This window comes from Diceros bicornis, chromosome 13, assembly GCF_020826845.1.
Source record: "Diceros bicornis minor isolate mBicDic1 chromosome 13, mDicBic1.mat.cur, whole genome shotgun sequence".
In the NCBI taxonomy this organism is placed as follows: domain Eukaryota; kingdom Metazoa; phylum Chordata; class Mammalia; order Perissodactyla; family Rhinocerotidae; genus Diceros; species Diceros bicornis.
In genome coordinates, this window is record NC_080752.1 from 22009345 (window position 1) to 22026681 (window position 17337).

Below are 17337 nucleotides of genomic sequence, written 5' to 3' on the forward strand. Positions count from 1 at the left end.
CCCACTCCCGGCCCCTGTCACCTGCAGGCTTCCCCACGCTGGCTCCTCCTGGTCTCCTGTGGCCTCCTGAGCCTGTGCTTACCTGGGCCTCCATAGTGGCCTGTGTCAGGAGGCTCCTCCAGATCCGAGAAAACCTCTCTCCCCATCATTCAGGTCTCTGTGCAGGTACTGCCCCTCGGACCCTCCAATCCAGGGCACCCTCTGCCTCAGTGTAACCTCCCTGAGGGTGGGGAGCTTATCTGACTCAGGACAGCCTCCTGCATCGAGCCGCCCACGGAGGTGCCCAGACAGGGAGGGAGGGGCCCAGGGCAGGATGAACAATGAGCACTGCAGAGTGTAAGTGAGGGAGGGGTGCAGAGGCCGGTGGTCCCGCAGCCGCCTTCCAGGCAGCCAGCCCTGCTGAGCCCCGTCCCAAAATTCTCATTTAATCCCACCACCTGCAGCGAGGGTGAACTGGCAGAAGTGCAAGCCTTGCCTGGTGGCCAGGTGCGTCGGCACACACAGCCCTGGAGTCAAACGTGGGCACCTCCGGGCCTCACCTGGGGCAGCGATCTGGGCCTGGGCGATGCCGCCTCCTGCCCAGCAGCAGGCTGGCCGGCAGGCCCGACCCCAGTAGTGACGTCTTGCCCTGAGACGCCCATTGTCTGCAGAGACTGCAGGGGGAGGGAATGGAGACTGAGACCGGATGCCAGGAGGCTGGAGCTGGGGGAGGGGCTGCTCTGCCTGGTCCTCTTCCCCTCTCCTTCCCCTCTCCCAGCCTGACACCTGTGACTCTGGCCGCCAGGCAGCCAACGCTCAACCACTGGGTCTGTGCATGCAAGCAGCAGACACCTTGAGACCCAGGGTCGGGGGGCAGTGGGACCTTGCGCACAGCCAGCCCGAGGTCGGACTGAGCGTGTCGAGTGCTGGCAAGGCCCCAGCACTAGAGGTGTGTGTGCACATGTGCGGGTGTGCATGCCGGCGGGGGGAGGGGGGCAACGGTCCCTCCCAAGTGAAGGAGGGGTCTCTGCATGAGAAAGGGGCCAGCAGGTTGCCCCTGGGCTGGACTCCTCATCCTCTCCAGACCCCATCCCCCACCTTCCTGCTCAGAGCCTGCGTGTGTGTACACGCATGTCCGTGGGGGCACACCCAATGTGTGTTGTGTGGGTGAGGGGCCCAGAGACATGCTTTGTGTTGCATGAAGGTGAGTGTGAGTGTGACGTCCAGTGTGTATGCACGCAGATGTGTGTGGAGAGAGCGTGTGACACCCAGTGCCTGTGCAAACTTGAGTGAGTGGGTGTACATGCATGTCTGCACGTGTGAGACCTGGAACACTGAGTGTGTGCACGTGTGCAGTCACAGGTTGCTGGGTGGGCCCGGAGACCAGCAAGGCTCATTCCTGACTAGGAGTATCCTCTGTTCTTCCTGGGGCTGAGCCTGCGTGGGCTGGTCAGGCCTGAATGATTTGGAGTCTGAAGATCCCAAAATAGTTCTGGTAGCCTGAGCTACCCTCCCCAGGCTGGGTCTGGGGCCTCAATGGCCCTTTGTCTCTCTGAAGGCATCCAGCCCCTGTGGGGGGCTCAGACTCTGACTGGGGCTGGGAGGGACCAGGCTGCCTGCCAGTTCCCCTCCCCCAGGCCAAGCCTGGTAGGCCATAAGCCCCATCCCAGTGTTGGCCAAGTGGGCCAGCCCCCTCCACCACTGGGCATCTGAAGGCCAGCCCATTTGCTGGCAGATCTCAGGGTCTCTGTGTGGGGGAGGCCTCCCCTGCCAGCCGCCCCCTGGGGCTCCCACAGATCCCCAGGCTAACTCTTTTACACCCTGGTTCCTTTACTCCCCCTGCTGTGGAGCCATCCAGGATGTCCCATAGCTTCGATGACTGCAGCAGACAGGGCCCATGTGCAGGCAGGTGCTCAGTGGGCATCGCCAGGCCTTTGACCCCGGCAGTGTCCATGGGGTCCTCTCTGAGCCAAGGGATGCAGATGGCAGTCCCAGGGGGCTACAGTGAGAAGCAAGGGAGAGAATGTGTGGCTTGCTTGGGCTCCCCACCCCAAGTCCCTGGGCTTTGGGCCAAGCCCGCCCTGAGCAGATAAACAGTCAGACCCTACTCGGGGTGCTCTGGGTCCAGGGTGGTGCCCCGGGGAGCCACTGGCACTATCAGTGTGGTGTGGGCAGTGCCGAGGTCTGGTGAGGTGGGGGGTGGAGGGGAGGCTCCCTGAGGAGGGGATGAGGCCAGCGGGGGCCAGGGTCTTCAGGTGGCTTGATGGATTGCTGCCCTGAGACCATCGTCTTGGGGGAACCGCTTTGTTTATTCGCTTTTCCTGCAAAGTTTCGTTAGAACCTGAGGTTCCAGGGCTCCAAGAAGTATGAAGACCTCTGCTGTGGGTGACAGGGGACCCTGACATGGCAGGCTGGCCCCCTATGGGATGTGGCACTGGTGTGCACTGTGAGACAGAAGGAGTCAAAGGAGATGGACCCGGCAGAACTGGGTGCTGGCTGGAGGTGGCTGCCCCGCTGAGGATGGTTGGGGGGCTAGAGGAACCTGCCTGGCCTGGAGGGAGTGAGTGGGGTGGGGGCGCCAGGGACATGTGTGTGAGGCAGCTGGATAGTGGTGAGGTGGAGGGACCTTGGGAGGGCCCAGCGGGAGGCGTGGCGGGAGCCAAGGCACAGAGATAGCCATTGGCGCCCTGGGGTGGTGCCACCGTGGATGAGTGGAGAGTTGGGGTGGCACCAGGAAGAGCCTGTTCCAGGGCCGGGCAGAGGGGTCCACAGACCTGGGCAAGGACTCCAGGGGGCTAGGTGGTCAGTGCTTCTTTCCCAAGATGGACTGAGATGATGCCTAAAAGTGACAGGGGTGGCACTGGTGGCTGTGGCCACAGCAGTTTGGCTGAAAGGGGTACCTACTGACAGGTGTGCAAGCATGAGTGTGAGTGAGTATGAGACTGAGTGTGAGAGGGATGGGACGGTGGTGCAGTTAATGTCTTTTCAGCTAGGGTGGGAAGTGGGTCAGTGGCCCTTCAGGGGACTGCACCGGAGGAGTCTTGGGATGGGCCGGGGTGCAGCCCAACCCCAAGGTGAAGGGGGTCCTCGTGCCTGGGAGGCTGTGCTTCCTCTCCAGCCCCCAGAAGGGCTGGCGACTCTAGGAGGGGCAGATGGCCAAGGTCCTTGCAGGGGCCCAGGGCCCTGTGACCAGGTCCAGGCTGGAAGGGGCCAATTGTGGTAGGTGGGACTGCGGGTGATGTAGGGATGGGGGTGCAGGGGAGTGGACGTGTTAGTCATAGAGATGGTCACCTGTGGGGTCCTGGTCGCAGAGAGTGGGACGGGACTGGTGTGGATAGAGGGGATGGGGTACGACCCGGGGCCTCAAACAGGGGCTGGGGAAGGGGCGGCCTCAGGGGGCGGATGTGCAGAGGCTGAACTAGGACGGGAGGCCCTGCTGTCTCAGGTGGGCCGCGCCCCGGGCCCTGCTGTGACGCCACGGCCCCGACGTTCCCGGGGCGGCCTCCGGGGGGCGCTCCAGGCTCACGGGACCGCCTCGGGCGTCCCTCGGGGATTTGCATACCGCTTATTTACATAGAACTTATTTGCATGGAAGGGAGTTGAGGTGTGCGGGTGGTCTGAAGTGTTGCTGTCAGTTCCCCAGGAGGGGCGAGCGCATCATGCCGCCCCCACCCTCCGTATTAGACCCAGTACCTGAGGGCCCCCCAACGCACACAGTGCCAGGGTGGGGTCGGCAGGAGCAGACACTCGCAGGCACCACGGCCACACGCAGCCCGCAGCCTAGAACCCGGCTTTCCACGCGTGCACCGCTCAGCCCTGCCCTGCCCTCAGGGGGAGCGGAGCGGGAGGGCCCTCCCAGCCCTGACCCCAGCGCGGCCCCAGCTCCTACCCGAGCTCTGTCCCTGTCCCCGCCCCTACTCCTCCACCCACCCCGCCCTTCCCGAGCCCCTGCTCCTCTCCCAACCCCAGCGCCCCTAACCCCCACTCCCACGCCCCCACCCCGCCCCAGCAACTACTACCCCCCACGCCCCTGCCCGAGCCCCCGTCTCCCAGCCCCTACCTCCTGCCGTCTCCCCTGCCCCCGTCTCCCCAGCCCCTACCTCCTGCTGTCTCCCAGCCTTACCCCGGCGCCCCTGTCTCCCTTTTGTGCAGCCGCCCTGCAGTCCTCACTCGCCCGCCCGATCCCTCTTTGCGCCGCCAGCCGCGACTCCCCGCGGACGCCGGGGTCCCCGGAGGCGTCTTCCTTTGTCTCTGCTCCCCGCCCTCCCTCTGCGGCGCCCCTCGCCCCTCACTCACCGCCGCAGCCCCGGCGAGGGGAGCTGGCGCTGCTCGCCGGAGGCGGGAGCCGAGGCGCGGCCCTGCGCAGCCGGCTCTTTATTCTCTGGCTCCTGCTGCGCGCTCGCCCCTCCTGCTCGCTGCCATCGCCGCTCCCGCCTCTGCCCGGGACAGGAGCAGCCGGGACCCTGCGCGCCCTGCGCCCACCGCCCCGCCGAGTCCCGGCGACGGACCGCCAGCTCCCCTCGGACCGCCTCTCCAGGGTGGCCGGGCGGGCAGGATCGGGGCTGCGGGGCTCCGGGGGCTCCAGGAAAACTGAGCACAGCCCGAGCCCGGCGGAGAGCTGCTGGCGTCTCTGGCCCAGGCCCGGACGGTTCGTGGACAGCAGGGGTGGCGCTGGCTCTGTTCCTCCCGCGCCTCCCTCTGAGCCCAAATTTGGGATTTCTACTCGGGAGAATTCTGCACATCTCCCATTGTGAGCCCTGAGAGATGTGGAGGGGCCTTGGCGTCCCCTGGGCTGTGACTGGAACTGAACTTTGAGAACACAGCTGCTGTCAGCTGCCTCAGGGGTCCCAGAATGGGGGGAGTAGCCCCGAACAGGCCTAAGGGCACCCGGTGAGGACGCCCGCACCCTGAGAGTGGGGGCCGTGGAGCCAAGAGCCATGCCTCCCCTGCCACTGGAGCGGGACCCCCGGCAGCAGCGTGGGGTCTCCCTGCTGGTGCGCTATTTCATGATCCCCTGCAACGTCTGCCTGATCCTCCTGGCCACGTCCACGCTGGGCTTCGCGGTGCTGCTCTTCCTTAACAACTGTACGTGGCTGTGGGCGTGGCCACCCCAAGTGACCCTGCTTCTGCTGGCTGAGCTCCTGCTGTCTGTCCCCCAAGGACCAGGGGACAGGCAGGGACACAGAGAGGCCACCAGCATCTTCTGGGGATGGGACGGGGCATTCTCTGGATCCCTGGACCCCTTGAAACCTGTCCTTGGGCTCATGGGGGAGCTGACCCTCATCCTAAGCTACAGAAACAGTTTTCTTTGGGAGTTGAGGAGAAAGGGGGCAGCTGGCTACACTGGGATTGGGGGCTTTGGTGGGGCCTGGGCTCATCTAGGGAACAGGTAGCCGCCCACCCCCTGCCACTGGAGCCCCCCGGACAGGTATCAGGCTGTGACAGTGTAGCTGGAGGGGCAGAGGAAAGCAAGGGCCTCTACCTTTGTCCCTCCGAAGCCTCGGCCATTCAGGGCTCAGAGAGGGGATGGGTAAAGGATGTGGGCAGGCAGGGATGTAGAGGTGTGGGCAGGGGTCGTGACCCCTCCGGGCTGGGCAGAGGGACAGGCTATGGAAGGACCTGCTCAGAGAGACCTAACTTAAAGATTTGTTTTTTTTCCAGACAAACCTGGGACACACTTTACGCCAGTGCCCCCGACGCCTCCGGACGGTGAGTGGGCTCAGCTGGTGACAGTGTGGGCTGGTGACAGTGTGAGCTCGGGAGTCTGCCTGGAGGCAGTGGCACTCGCGGGCATCGGGGCCCTTCTCAGGGTGTGCACACCAGACGTGTTAGATGTGTCTGGAGCAGGGAGGAGGCTGGACGAGGGAGTCTGGGTCCTTCTGGGGAGTCCACAGTGGGGACAGCAGAGGAGGCGTGGGGTCTGGCGTCCCTGGGTCTGGCCGTGTCCTGGCCGCCAGTCATTGCACACAGGTTTGGCTCTAACGTCTCTGGGCCTCGGCCTCCTTGGCTGAGGAATTGGGACTAGCTCCCGGAGCCCACAGGTTGTGCGATGGGTCAGACAATGTGTGCAGAGGCTAGGGGAGTGGGGGCGCAGGGGGCGGGCCTCAGCAGGACCAATGACGTCTGAGGGGGATTGGAGAGCCAGTCCCGGAGGCTGAGCTGGCTGGGGCCTGGCCTCCCTGGGCGGCCTGCTGGTGTGCGGGGGCCGCTGTAATTAAGCTGATCTGAGAGGGAGGAGGGGAGGAGCTGATGCCCGCAGAAGGGCAAGGGCAAGGGGCGGCCTGGGGTCCTCTGGGGGGCGGGTTTGCTCACAGCACCTGGGCCCCCACTGGGCAGGGGAGCCTCACCCTGAGCCCAGGTTCTCAAAAGTCACATACAGAGGGTGTGCCTGCATGGGGCGGGCTGTGGGAGGAGGGAGGTCTGCGCTGGGCTGGAGGCTCGGGCCCAGGACGGAGTGTCCCGTCGGTGGTACTCAGAGGCCCGGAGCCACCTGGATGTAAAGATCGGGCTCAGGTGGGGGGACACCCTCCTCCCAGCGTCCTCAGCCTCCTCTCCTGGAGCCCGGAAGCCTGTGCCTCTGCTTTCCTTTACACACACACTGGCCCTCCCCACAGTGGCACACGTGGGCCCCACACCCACTCCGATCCCATCGCACACTCGGGACAGCTACACGCTGTGGCGTCATCATCCCTCCCAGGCGCACACACCGCCTGTTTGTGGCTACAGGCAGGGCTCAGGGCGTCTGCTCTGTTTCCCAACCCACCAAGACCAGGAGGGGAGTTAAATATACCCGCTCCAACCGGTGGCTATAAAAAGCCGCCACCGCCTCCAGCATTGCACATGCTGAGGGGGCCTTGGGCTGCAGGGAGGGAGACTGTGCCAGGGAAGCTGAGTGGCCAGAGAGGCTCCTGCAGGAGGCTGTGCTGGGGCAGGTGTGGCAGCCCCCGATGTGACCTGTGAGGGGCATGCGGCTCGTGGGTGCCTGGGGACTCCACCTGCGTTTGCGAGGGGCAGTTTGCATGGGGATCAAGGGCTAACACAGGGAAGGCCTGAGTGCTGCCTGGCACACGGTGTGGTGTTACGACAAGCCATACCTGCACGCGTGTGCATGTGTACATGTGCGATCGCACCTGTCTGTGCACATGGTCTCTGTGCTTGTGTACGTTTAAACCTGTCTTGAGCCTCTGTGATCCCCTGCTCCCATGGGGGAACAGACTTGTCAACGGGCGCTCATGAAGCGGGCACCAAGGGGATGCACGGGAGCAGCCCGCACCTGACCTGACAGCCTGAGCTTGGGCCTGGGGAGGAGAGGCTATTTCAGCCGGGACAGGGGACAAGCACCATACGCTCCATACCTCAGCTTTGCCCACGTCACGTCACCAGCTGCCCTGGGAGCCAGGAGACTGCCCCTCGGGAACTGCCACCCTGGGCGAGCAGGGAGCAGGCTCCACAGAGTGATGGGAGGTGACAGCGCTGGGATCTGGACCTGCCCGGCTAACTTGGGGGTCAGTGCTGAGGCCTCAGCTCGATGGCCCCCCGAAGGCGCCCTGGCCCCTCCTCTGCCCTCGGCCACCTCCAGTCTAATAGCTGGTCCCAGGGAGCCTGTCCCCGAGATATCTCTGGCCCACTGCACCGGCCCCTCGCCTTCCAGTCCTCTTGCACGTGACCCACTGCCCCAGCGTCACTCATCAAGAGTTACTGCCATCATCATCACCTTCCTCCCTAGTCTCTCTTTCGGGGGACAAAGCAGAACCCTGTGCTGTGGAGGCAGGGTGCAGGTCTTAGTAGGCGAGGAACATGCAGCCATTGAGCAGTAGATGTTCTTGGCCAAAGGGTTGGGACCGTGGGAGGAGTCTGGCTGGACCAAGGTGACCAGAGGGAGAGAGAGGCCTAGGGCACAGACACATAGCACCTGGCAGAGGAGCCAGAGGTGCAATGAGGTGACCGGGCCCTTGGCCATGGGTCCAGACCCTGGGAGAGACCTTGGTCAGCAGGTCCAGTTGAAGCCGAACAGAGCAGCCAGCCGGACATCAGCAAGTGCCTGTAGATTTGGCTTGGGCGTCCCGAGGGCCTTGGGCAAGGGAGGGCTGACTGTGAGAGGGAAGCGCTGAGGGAGAGGGAGGGAGATGGAGAGCGTGAAGGAGGGGTCAGGTGGACGTGGTTGGAGTCTGGTTTTGAGCCGCTGTAGTGATGGGTTGTTACTGTGGTTCTGGTGGCAGCTGACTCACCCCATACAGCTGGTGCTGCTCACCGTCAAGCCTTTGCAGACTTGGGCCCATTCAGCCTCACAACCACCCTGTTTGTGTGCTCTTTTGTCCCCATTCACAGGAAACGGATGCAGCGTTGGGGGCAGCCTGGCTCCAGGGTCTGGGGGTGGTGGGCAGGAGCATCGGTGGGCTAGGGACTGGAGGCTGGGGAGTCCACACGGGCCCCGCCCTTGTCTCAGGCCCCTGTTCACTCAGCCTGTGTGGGGTGGGGCAGGGACGACCAGACGGACAGGCAGGAGCCTGGGGTGGGCTGTTGCTGTGGCAATGACTAGCTCTAGCTCCCTGTGCAGCCAGCCCTCCTCCCTCCTCTGAGTTGAAGGTGCTTCCTTCAGCCCCACTTCCTGAGCCTGCTGGGAGGTGATGGAGTGGAGCCTCCCGGCCCCCCCATAACTTATTCATGATAATTGGACCCAATTAAACATTTATGAGATGGAGACAGCTGCAGCTTTAATGGGCCCGCCCGGCCTGTGGGTGTGCAGTTCTGGGTGGGGGTCCTGAGGAGTCAGCCTGCCCCCTGCCCCAGACGGCTCTGGGTTTAAATGTCTGGGCCTTCTTCATTCCTGCACTCGGGGATGTGGTCCAGAAGCAGAGGGTCAGGAGCAGCCACCCGCTGGGCTGCTGGAGAGGTTCGGTGATAGCATGTGTGCTGCAGCCCTCAGCTACAAAGTGAAGAACTAGAATGTGACAGAAACAGTGCCAGGTCTGCAGAGCCCTGTGCCCAGCCTCCCTGAGCGTGAGGTGGGGCAGCAGGATGAGCAGGTGTGTGTGTGGGGGTGGGGACATTTACTGAGGTGGGGGCTCAGGAGGACAGGTGGGGGAGGATGAGGCCTGGGGGTGCCTGAGGGACCCGGAGAGATGCCCCAGTCAGCTTGTGGCTGGGTGGGGGGAGGAGGGCCAGGAACCTCAGAGGAGGCCACATCAAGAGCCACAGCAGAGCGTGGGCCTGGGGAGGCTGGCTGTGGGGGGTGTGGAAGGTGGGGAGGTGGGCAGAGAAGGGACTGCAGAGGCAGAGCCCACATGGGGACAGGCCCGAGGGGAAGGGTGGCTTCCGGGGAAGGGTGGCTTCCGGAGAAGCAGGAGAGGGAAGATCTGAGAAGGGAGACCTGGAGGGAGCCTGGGGGTAGGGCAATGTTGAGGTACCTCCCCCCCAGGGTGGAGCTCGTGACCTGACCCCCCGTCCCATAGCTGTGTGACCTGAGGCCGTCCATGAGAGGCAGGAGCGCTGGTCAATGGGGAGGTGACCAGGGTCAGGGGTGGTGGTGGACACTGGAGCGGCTCCTAGGAAGTTGTCAGGGCTCTGAGAGGTGGGTCCCCAGTCAGATGAGGGCTGTGTTCTGGGGATAGGGCAGGTGTCCTTTGAGAGCACTGGCCCCAGGGCTGTTTGTTTCCCACTCTGCCTGGAGAGTTCCCACTGAGGTGGGTCAGCAGCGGGTGCCTGGCCCGCCTCGTGCTGGTGCAGGGTCCGGGAGATGCCCCTCCACAGCTGTGGGGTGTTGGAGGGCAGAGAAGGCTCTACCGTTAGAAAGGGCCAGGGCTGGCGGGGAAGCCTTGCGGTGGGTGGGGCTTGAGGGGGGGGGCAGGCCCTGTGAGCGCGCAGGAGCGTGTCCATGGCGGCGATGGGCACACACGTGTTCCCGAGAGTGCAAGCGTGAACACGTGCGGACACGCATGTGCATGTGTGAATGGTCCGTGGGGGTCAATGAATGAACCGTGTGCACTGCACGGTCTCAGCAGGTGTGCGGACGTTGGGCCGCGTGCACAGATGACCGCGGCCGGGTGGCGGCAGGGGCGGGGCTCTGACCTCCCCCCTCCCGTCCCACCCCCAGCCTGCCGAGGAATGCTGTGTGGCTTTGGCGCAGTGTGCGAGCCCAGTGCGGAGGGTCCGGGCGGAGCCTCCTGTGTGTGCAAGAAGAGCGCCTGCCCCCCGGTGGTGGCGCCCGTATGCGGCTCGGACGCCTCCACCTACAGCAACGAGTGTGAGCTGCAGCGGGCGCAGTGCAGCCAGCAGCGCCGCATCCGCCTGCTCAGCCGCGGGCCATGCGGTTAGTGAGGCCGGGGCGGGGCGTGCGGCCGCAGGGGGCGGGGCGACTGTCCGGGGAGCGCCGGGGGGCGGGGCGTGCGGCCAGCGTGACCCCACCCCGCCCACCACAGGGTCCCAGGACCCCTGCTCCAACGTGACCTGCAGCTTCGGCAGCACCTGTGCCCGCTTGCCGGACGGACAGACGGCCACGTGCCTGTGCCCCACCACCTGCCGGGAGGCTCCCGAGGGCCCCGTGTGCGGCAGCGATGGCGTGGACTACCCCAGCGAGTGCCAGCTTTTGCGCCGCGCCTGCGCCCGCCAGGAGAACGTCTTCAAGAAGTTCGACGGCCCGTGTGGTGAGCCCTGCCCCCGCGCACGTAGCGTGACCTGTGTGTGCACATGCACGGGCGCCAGCGCCGTGACCTCCACCCTCTCGCCCCTAGATCCCTGCCAGGGCGCCCTCGACGACCTGAGCCGCGTTTGCCGCGTGAACCCACGCACGCGGCGCCCTGAGATGCTCCTGCGTCCCGAGAGCTGCCCTCCCCGGCGGGCGCCCGTGTGCGGGGACGATGGAGTCACCTACGATAGTGACTGTGTCATGGGCCGTACCGGGGCTGCCCGCGGCCTCCTCCTCCAGAAAGTGCGCTCGGGCCAGTGCCAGCCGCGAGGTGGGCGGCTCCTGGGGGAAGCCCCGCCCTGCCACTCTGTGACCTGCACCCTGCCTGTCCCCACCCTCTCGGGCGGGTCTTGCAGGTCCCCTCTCCCCACCTCTTGTGCCCATGGCTCCCCTGCACGTCCCATGGTGGGGGCTGGCGAGGCACCCTGGCCTCTCTGATCCCCTTGGCACCCCCCAGACCAGTGCCCAGAAGCCTGCAGGTTCAACTCCGTGTGCCTGTCCCGCCGAGGCCGCCCCCGCTGCTCCTGCGACCGTGTCATCTGTGACGGGGCCTACAGACCCGTGTGCGCCCACAATGGGCGCACGTATGACAACGACTGCTGGCGCCAGCAGGCCGAGTGTCGGCAGCAGCGCTCCATCCTCGTCAAGCACCCGGGCCCGTGTGGTGAGCGCTGTGGGCGGGGTCCATGCCTGGAGGTGCTCGCCCACGTTGGTCCCTGCGCCCGTCATCACATGCCATCTCCATCCTGAGTCACGCTCCTCCTCAGCCCGTGGGCAAGGGCTGGTCACTCCGGGAGGCCTGGCGGGGCTATTGTCTGCCACGGGCTCTGGGGAGGGGGAAGCGTCAGGAGGGTACCTGGAGCTCCTGGGGGGAGGCAGGGCGCAGGCTGGGGTCCTCGTGCAGGCCCCCTGGTCCGTGCACATGGCCAAGCTGCCCCTGCAACCCCTGCAGCCCTCAGGTCCTCTGGGTCCCTCCTTCTTGGGACACACGCAGCCCCCTTGGAAGCAGAGTCTCATTGGGCCCTGAGGGGCCAGTGGAGGGTGGAGGCGGCGTGTCCTATGTGGGCTGGGGCTGCTGTGGCTCTGCCCACCTCCAACTCTGTCTCCGTCAGTTGGTCTGTCGATCTTTCTGGTCTCTCTCTCTGCGTCTGTCTGTCTCCTCTCCTCTGTCCTTCCTTCCCTCTCGGCTCCGCCTCTTGTGTCTTCCAGCCTGACCTGCTGGCAGGATGAGGTACTGCGCCTGCCGCCAGGAGCCTGCAGCCCGAGGTCTGCCCCTGGCATGGCAGGGGGGGGTGGCTCGCTGCTGTCTGGCCTTGTGGTCCTCAGAGCAAGTGGACAGACACCTCCTCCCCCGTGTGGCCCTGGGTGTGACTCTGGGTTGCAGGCTTCTCCCCCCACGGGGAGAGAGCCCCTCATGCATGCATGGGTGTCCCGGGCTGCTGGTCGTCAGGGGTCAGTAGCCTGGGTGGGCTGGGTAAGCCAGGCCCTCCCACCACCCACGGTGGGCCGACAGGAAGCTCCTGTGTCTTGGGGACAGCCTGCCCGCACTGGTGCCAGGCACTGGGCCGTTTGGGTCTGTCGTTGTCCACATGTGTCGTGTCTGTCCCTTTCTCTGCTGCGTCCTGTGCATCAGCCCTTCTCCCTGTCCACTATTCCTTGCCATCCCCACCCTGGGAGCGGGTCTGCTGCGTGGGGCTGAGGGCTTTGGGCACAAGCCTGGGGGAGCAGGTGGGGCCACTGATGCCCATGTCGCCCCCAGACCAGCGCCCGTCCCCGTGCCTTGGGGTGCAGTGCTCGTTTGGGGCGACGTGTGCTGTGAAGAACGGGGAAGCCGAGTGCGTGTGCCAGCAGGCATGTCCAGGCATCTATGATCCCGTGTGTGGCAATGATGGCATCACCTATGGCAGCACGTGCGAGCTGGAGGCCACGGCCTGCGCCCTCGGGCAGGAGATCCGAGTGGCTCTCAGAGGACCCTGTGGTCAGTGGTGGGACAGTGGGTCCTGTTGCAGGAGGGTGGGTCCTGGTCGCCGTGGTGACGGAGCCTCCTCCCCAGACCGCTGTGGGCAGTGCCGCTTTGGAGCTCTGTGCGAGGCCAAGACTGGGCGCTGTGTGTGCCCCTCCGAGTGTGTGGCCTCGGCCCAGCCCGTGTGCGGCTCTGATGGGCTCACGTATGCCAGTGAGTGTGAACTACACGTCCACGCCTGCACACGCCAGATCAGCTTGCACGTGGCCTCGGCCGGACACTGCCGTGAGTGGGGTCATGGGGGCCGAGTGGGCTATGGCACCTCCCCTGCCTCCCCCAGCTGCGGTCCGCTGACCCCTGCTTGGCTCCATCCTTTGCAGAGACCTGTGGAGACATGGTGTGTGCCTTCGGGGCAGTGTGCTTGGCCGGACAGTGTGTGTGTCCCCGGTGTGAGCGTCCCCCGCTGGGCCCCGTGTGCGGCAGCGACGGCGTCACCTATCGCAGTGCCTGTGAGCTCCGCGAGGCTGCCTGCCAGCAGCAGACGCGGATCGAGGAGGCCCGGGCGGGGCCCTGTGAGCAGGGTAAGCTCAGGGGCCACTGGTGTAGTCTGCTGGGCGCCAGCCTCAACCAGGACCCGGTGGGTGACCGGCCTCCTCCCTACAGTTGAGTGCGGCTCAGGAGGCTCTGGCTCCGGAGACGACGTCGAGTGTGAGCAGGAACTGTGCCGGCAGCGCGGCGGCGTCTGGGACGAGGACTGGGAGGACGGGCCGTGTGTCTGCGACTTCAGCTGCCAGAGCGTTCTGAGGAGCCCGGTGAGCCCCCTACCCCACCCGGCTCCGGGTGGGCAGCGAGGAAGGGCCACAGCCACCCACACTGATACCACCCCTTCAGGTCTGCGGCTCGGACGGGGTCACCTATAGCACCGAGTGTGAGCTGAAGAAGGCCAGGTGTGAGTCAGGGCGAGAACTGTACGTCACAGCTCAGGGAGCCTGCCGAGGTGAGCGGGCATGCAGGGCATGTCTGGTGTGGGTGCCAGCACAGACATGCTTGTGCATATGTATAGCAGCCTCTATGTTCCCTACGTGTGCACGTTCAAAAGTGTGTGCACACAGGTGTGAGGCATGTGAGTGTACTGTTCTGTTCATGGGTGTTGCGTGTGCGCTGTGGCTGGCGTGTATGGACACGTGTGTTGTGTCTTAAGTGTGCCACGTTGGTGCATACCCATGTTTGTGCAGTCGAGGTGTGTGAACACGTGTGTCTGTCAGTAAGCAAGTGTGCACCTACTGTGTGCTAGGCTGGGCTGCGTTCGGTGCAGGGAGGCAGCAGAGTCAGCAAGGCCCACACCCTGGGCACTTTCTCGTGTGGGGAGATTGACGGAGATCCAGTAAATGTCATGTTTTTTGTACCTTTGTATGTGCACAGGTGCTCACGTGTGTGTGCTTATGTGTGCCTGCGCATGTGTCTGCACGGGGGTGTGAATGGAGGAACGTGGTTGGATGTGTGTGTACACGTTTTCATATATGTGCCAGTTCACAGACACTAATGCGAGCGTGCATGGCTCTGGTTGTACATGTGTGCACAGGGCTGCATGTCCATGATCTTTGGGTGTTCTGTGTGTTCCTGCGTGTCCATACGTGTCGTCGTATGTGGTGTGGGTCTTCACCTGTGACCCAAGCTCCAAGCTCGGGCCCCGGTGGGAGTCGCTTTAGGAGGGCTGAGAGGTGGTGGCCGGGTCCAGGTGGGCATCCAGCACTGCATGGTGTCTGAAGCCCTGCCCCTCCCTGCAGGCCCCACCTTGGCACCGCTGCCACCTGCAGTTCCCCCACACTGCACCCAGACCCCCTACGGCTGCTGCCTGGACAACGTCACTGCCGCCCGAGGCGTGGGCCTGGCTGGCTGCCCCAGTGAGTACCCGAGCCCAGCCCTGACCTGCAGCCAGGCAGAGCCGTGCAGCTGCAGTGACCGATCCTGTCCTGGCCTTGCAGGCTCGTGCCAGTGCAACCCCCACGGCGCCTATGGCAGCACCTGTGACCCCGCCCTAGGCCAGTGCTCCTGCCGCCCGGGTGTGGGGGGCCTCCGGTGTGACCGCTGTGAGCCCGGCTTCTGGAACTTCCGTGGCATCGTCACTGATGGCCGGAGCGGCTGTACCCGTGAGTGACAGGGCCCACAGTCGGTCCCCAGCCGAGCACTCCCGTCTGTCACCCTGTCACTGTGCCCCTCGTCTCACTTGCTCAGGCCCTGGCCTGACCCACACCTGGCAGGGGCTGATCCGGGCTCCAGAGCTGGTAGGGAGGCCAGGCGCAGACCTCAGGTCCCCCCCACCGCTTCCCCGCCCCCCAGCCTGCAGCTGTGACCCCCTGGGGGCCGTGCGAGATGACTGTGAGCAGATGACCGGGCTGTGCTCCTGTAAGCCTGGGGTGGCCGGTCCCAAGTGCGGGCAGTGTCCAGACGGCCGTGCCCTGGGCCCTGCTGGCTGTGAAACAGGTGAGGGCCTGGCCTGGCACCAACCTGGGCTTCCTGTGCTGGGGTGGGGCCATCATGGGGGCCGGGCCTCCTGAGCCAGCGGGGTCCCCCGCATCTGTGCCCCAGTCTCCCCTGCACCCAAGACCTGTGCTGGGATGCGCTGTGAGTTTGGGGCGTCCTGTGTGGAGGAGGCTGGCTCCGCCCACTGCGTGTGCCCAACACCCACCTGTCTGGGGGCCAACGAGACCAAGGTGAGGGGTGGGGAGTGCAGTGTGCAGGGCGGCGGGGCTGGGCAGTGCACGGGGAGGAGGGGGTGGGGAGTGCGCAGGGCAGCAGGGGTGGGGTGGGGCCTCCTCCAGCATCCTTGCCCTGTGCCCCAGGTTTGTGGGTCAGATGGAGTCACCTATGGCAACGAGTGCCAGCTGAGGACCATCGCCTGCCGCCAGGGCCTGGACATCTCTATCCAGAGCCTCGGCTCTTGCCAGGGTGAGGCCCCACCCACTGCCCCAAAACTGACCCGGAAGGCCTGGCCCTGCCCTTGCTGCCTGACCCTGGCCCCCTGCCTGGACTCTTCTCTCCCTACAGAGGCCATTGCACCCGGTGCGCACCCCACATCCGTGTCTGTGGCCATTGCGGGGCTTGACCCGAGCAGGGCACTGCCACACCCCCCCAGCGCCCTCCCCCTGGCTCCCGGCAGCACCCCCCACAGCCGGCCCACCCCTCGACCTTCATCACGATCCTGGACCACTGCCAGCATCCCCAGGACCACCGAGAGGCCTATGCTGACCATGCCTCCCACGGCTTCCCCTGCAACTGCCAGCCTCGCCTCGTCTGCCTTTGGTGAATCTGGCAGCGCTGATGGGAGCGGCGATGAGGAGCTGAGTGGGGACCTGGAGGCCAGCGGGGCCAGCTCCGGGGGTGAGCCAGGCTCAGGGATGGGGGGCAGGGCCCAGGAGGGCTGCACAGGGGGCTGGGCTCAGACCATGCCTTCCCAGGACTTGAGCCCCCTGAGGGTGGCAGTGCTGTGAGCCCCGGGCCGCCCATCGAGAGGGCTTCCTGCTACAACTCGCCTTTGGGCTGCTGCTCTGATGGCAAGACGCCCTCGCTGGATGCAGAGGGCTCCAGCTGTCCCGGTGAGTGGGGCCGGGTCTGGGGTGTAGCGTGAGGAGCAGCCTGGACTCGGCCAGGGATGCTGTTTCTCCTCCCAGGCAGCAGGCCTGCCCAGCAGGTGGGCACCGGGGTCTATGGTCTTCTAATCTGAGCACAGGCGTGTGCATGGTTTTGGGGACTCAGCATATGCACACACACACGTGTGGTCTCGGCTCCTGCGCACATGCGGGTGTCCAGGACCCTGTGGCTAACCTGTCTCTCCTGTCGCAAGCTGGCCTGGGGCATCACTCCGAGGAGTCTGCTTGGTAACTGGTGCCAGCCCTGCCCCGACTCACCACTAACCTCATGGCCATCTGACTAACCGCCACCTGTCCTGCACCCCGCGTGGCTTGCTGCTGGGGCCTGTGCCCGTGGCCGGCCCAGAGGCCGGGCACGTGCCAGGCAGGGCCTCACTGCCACCTCTCCTGCAGCCACCAAGGTGTTCCAGGGTGTGCTAGAGCTCGAGTCCGTTGAGGGGCAGGAGCTGTTCTACACGCCGGAGATGGCCGACCCCAAGTCAGAGCTGTTTGGGGAGACCGCGAGGAGCATCGAGAGTGTGGTAGGTGCAGGGCCCACGGGGTTGGGGGGCAGCCCCTGTCCAGCCACTGGCCTTCCTCCCAGGACAGACCCCAACAAGTGCCAAGGCGAGAGGGCCTGACGGCTTGACCTGGGCGGCTGCCCAGATCCCTCACCCACTCCCACCCACAGCTGGATGACCTCTTCCGAAACTCGGAAGTTAAGAAGGATTTCTGGAGCGTCCGTCTGCGGGACTTGGGGCCCGGCAACTCGGTCCGAGCCATTGTGGACGTTCACTTTGACCCCAGTAAGCCCCACCCTGCCCGGTCCCTCCTAGAAGACGGTAGGGGGCTGCACCGGTCTCCACCATGCTCAGTGTCCCCTCCTCCCCAGCCACAGCCTTCAAGGCACTAGACGTGGGCCGGGCCCTGCTGCGGCAGATCCAGGTGTCCAGACGCCGGTCCCTGGGGGTGAGGCGGCCGCTGCAGGAGCACGTGCGCTTCATGGACTTTGGTGAGCGCCAGAGCTGCCCCTTGCCTACAGCCCTCGCTGTGCCTTGCCCCGTGTTCTGACAGTTCTCCTG

At 65.3% G+C, this 17337-nt stretch overlaps 1 protein-coding gene across 6 annotated transcripts in view; it reads left to right on the plus strand.

Annotated features, from left to right (window-relative positions):
- The window catches only part of AGRN (agrin), a 33759-nt gene that overhangs the window by 9756 nt on the left and 6666 nt on the right, over positions 1–17337 (plus strand). For 4 of the 6 annotated variants that reach the window (XM_058552558.1, XM_058552559.1, XM_058552560.1 and 1 more), the window contains exons 3-22: positions 5641–5688; positions 10073–10288; positions 10398–10622; positions 10710–10934; positions 11121–11327; positions 12423–12641; positions 12717–12911; positions 13007–13207; positions 13290–13438; positions 13518–13623; positions 14414–14530; positions 14612–14776; positions 14967–15110; positions 15216–15340; positions 15470–15575; positions 15675–16007; positions 16085–16222; positions 16670–16797; positions 16947–17061; positions 17148–17267. In XM_058552558.1, coding sequence (XP_058408541.1) covers positions 5641–5688; positions 10073–10288; positions 10398–10622; positions 10710–10934; positions 11121–11327; positions 12423–12641; positions 12717–12911; positions 13007–13207; positions 13290–13438; positions 13518–13623; positions 14414–14530; positions 14612–14776; positions 14967–15110; positions 15216–15340; positions 15470–15575; positions 15675–16007; positions 16085–16222; positions 16670–16797; positions 16947–17061; positions 17148–17267 — 3282 coding nt within the window. Of the gene's footprint in view, positions 1–4471; positions 5065–5640; positions 5689–10072; positions 10289–10397; positions 10623–10709; positions 10935–11120; positions 11328–12422; positions 12642–12716; positions 12912–13006; positions 13208–13289; positions 13439–13517; positions 13624–14413; positions 14531–14611; positions 14777–14966; positions 15111–15215; positions 15341–15469; positions 15576–15674; positions 16008–16084; positions 16223–16669; positions 16798–16946; positions 17062–17147; positions 17268–17337 lie in introns of those variants that run through there. The other 2 variants (XM_058552561.1, XM_058552564.1) reach the window with 2 other exon arrangements.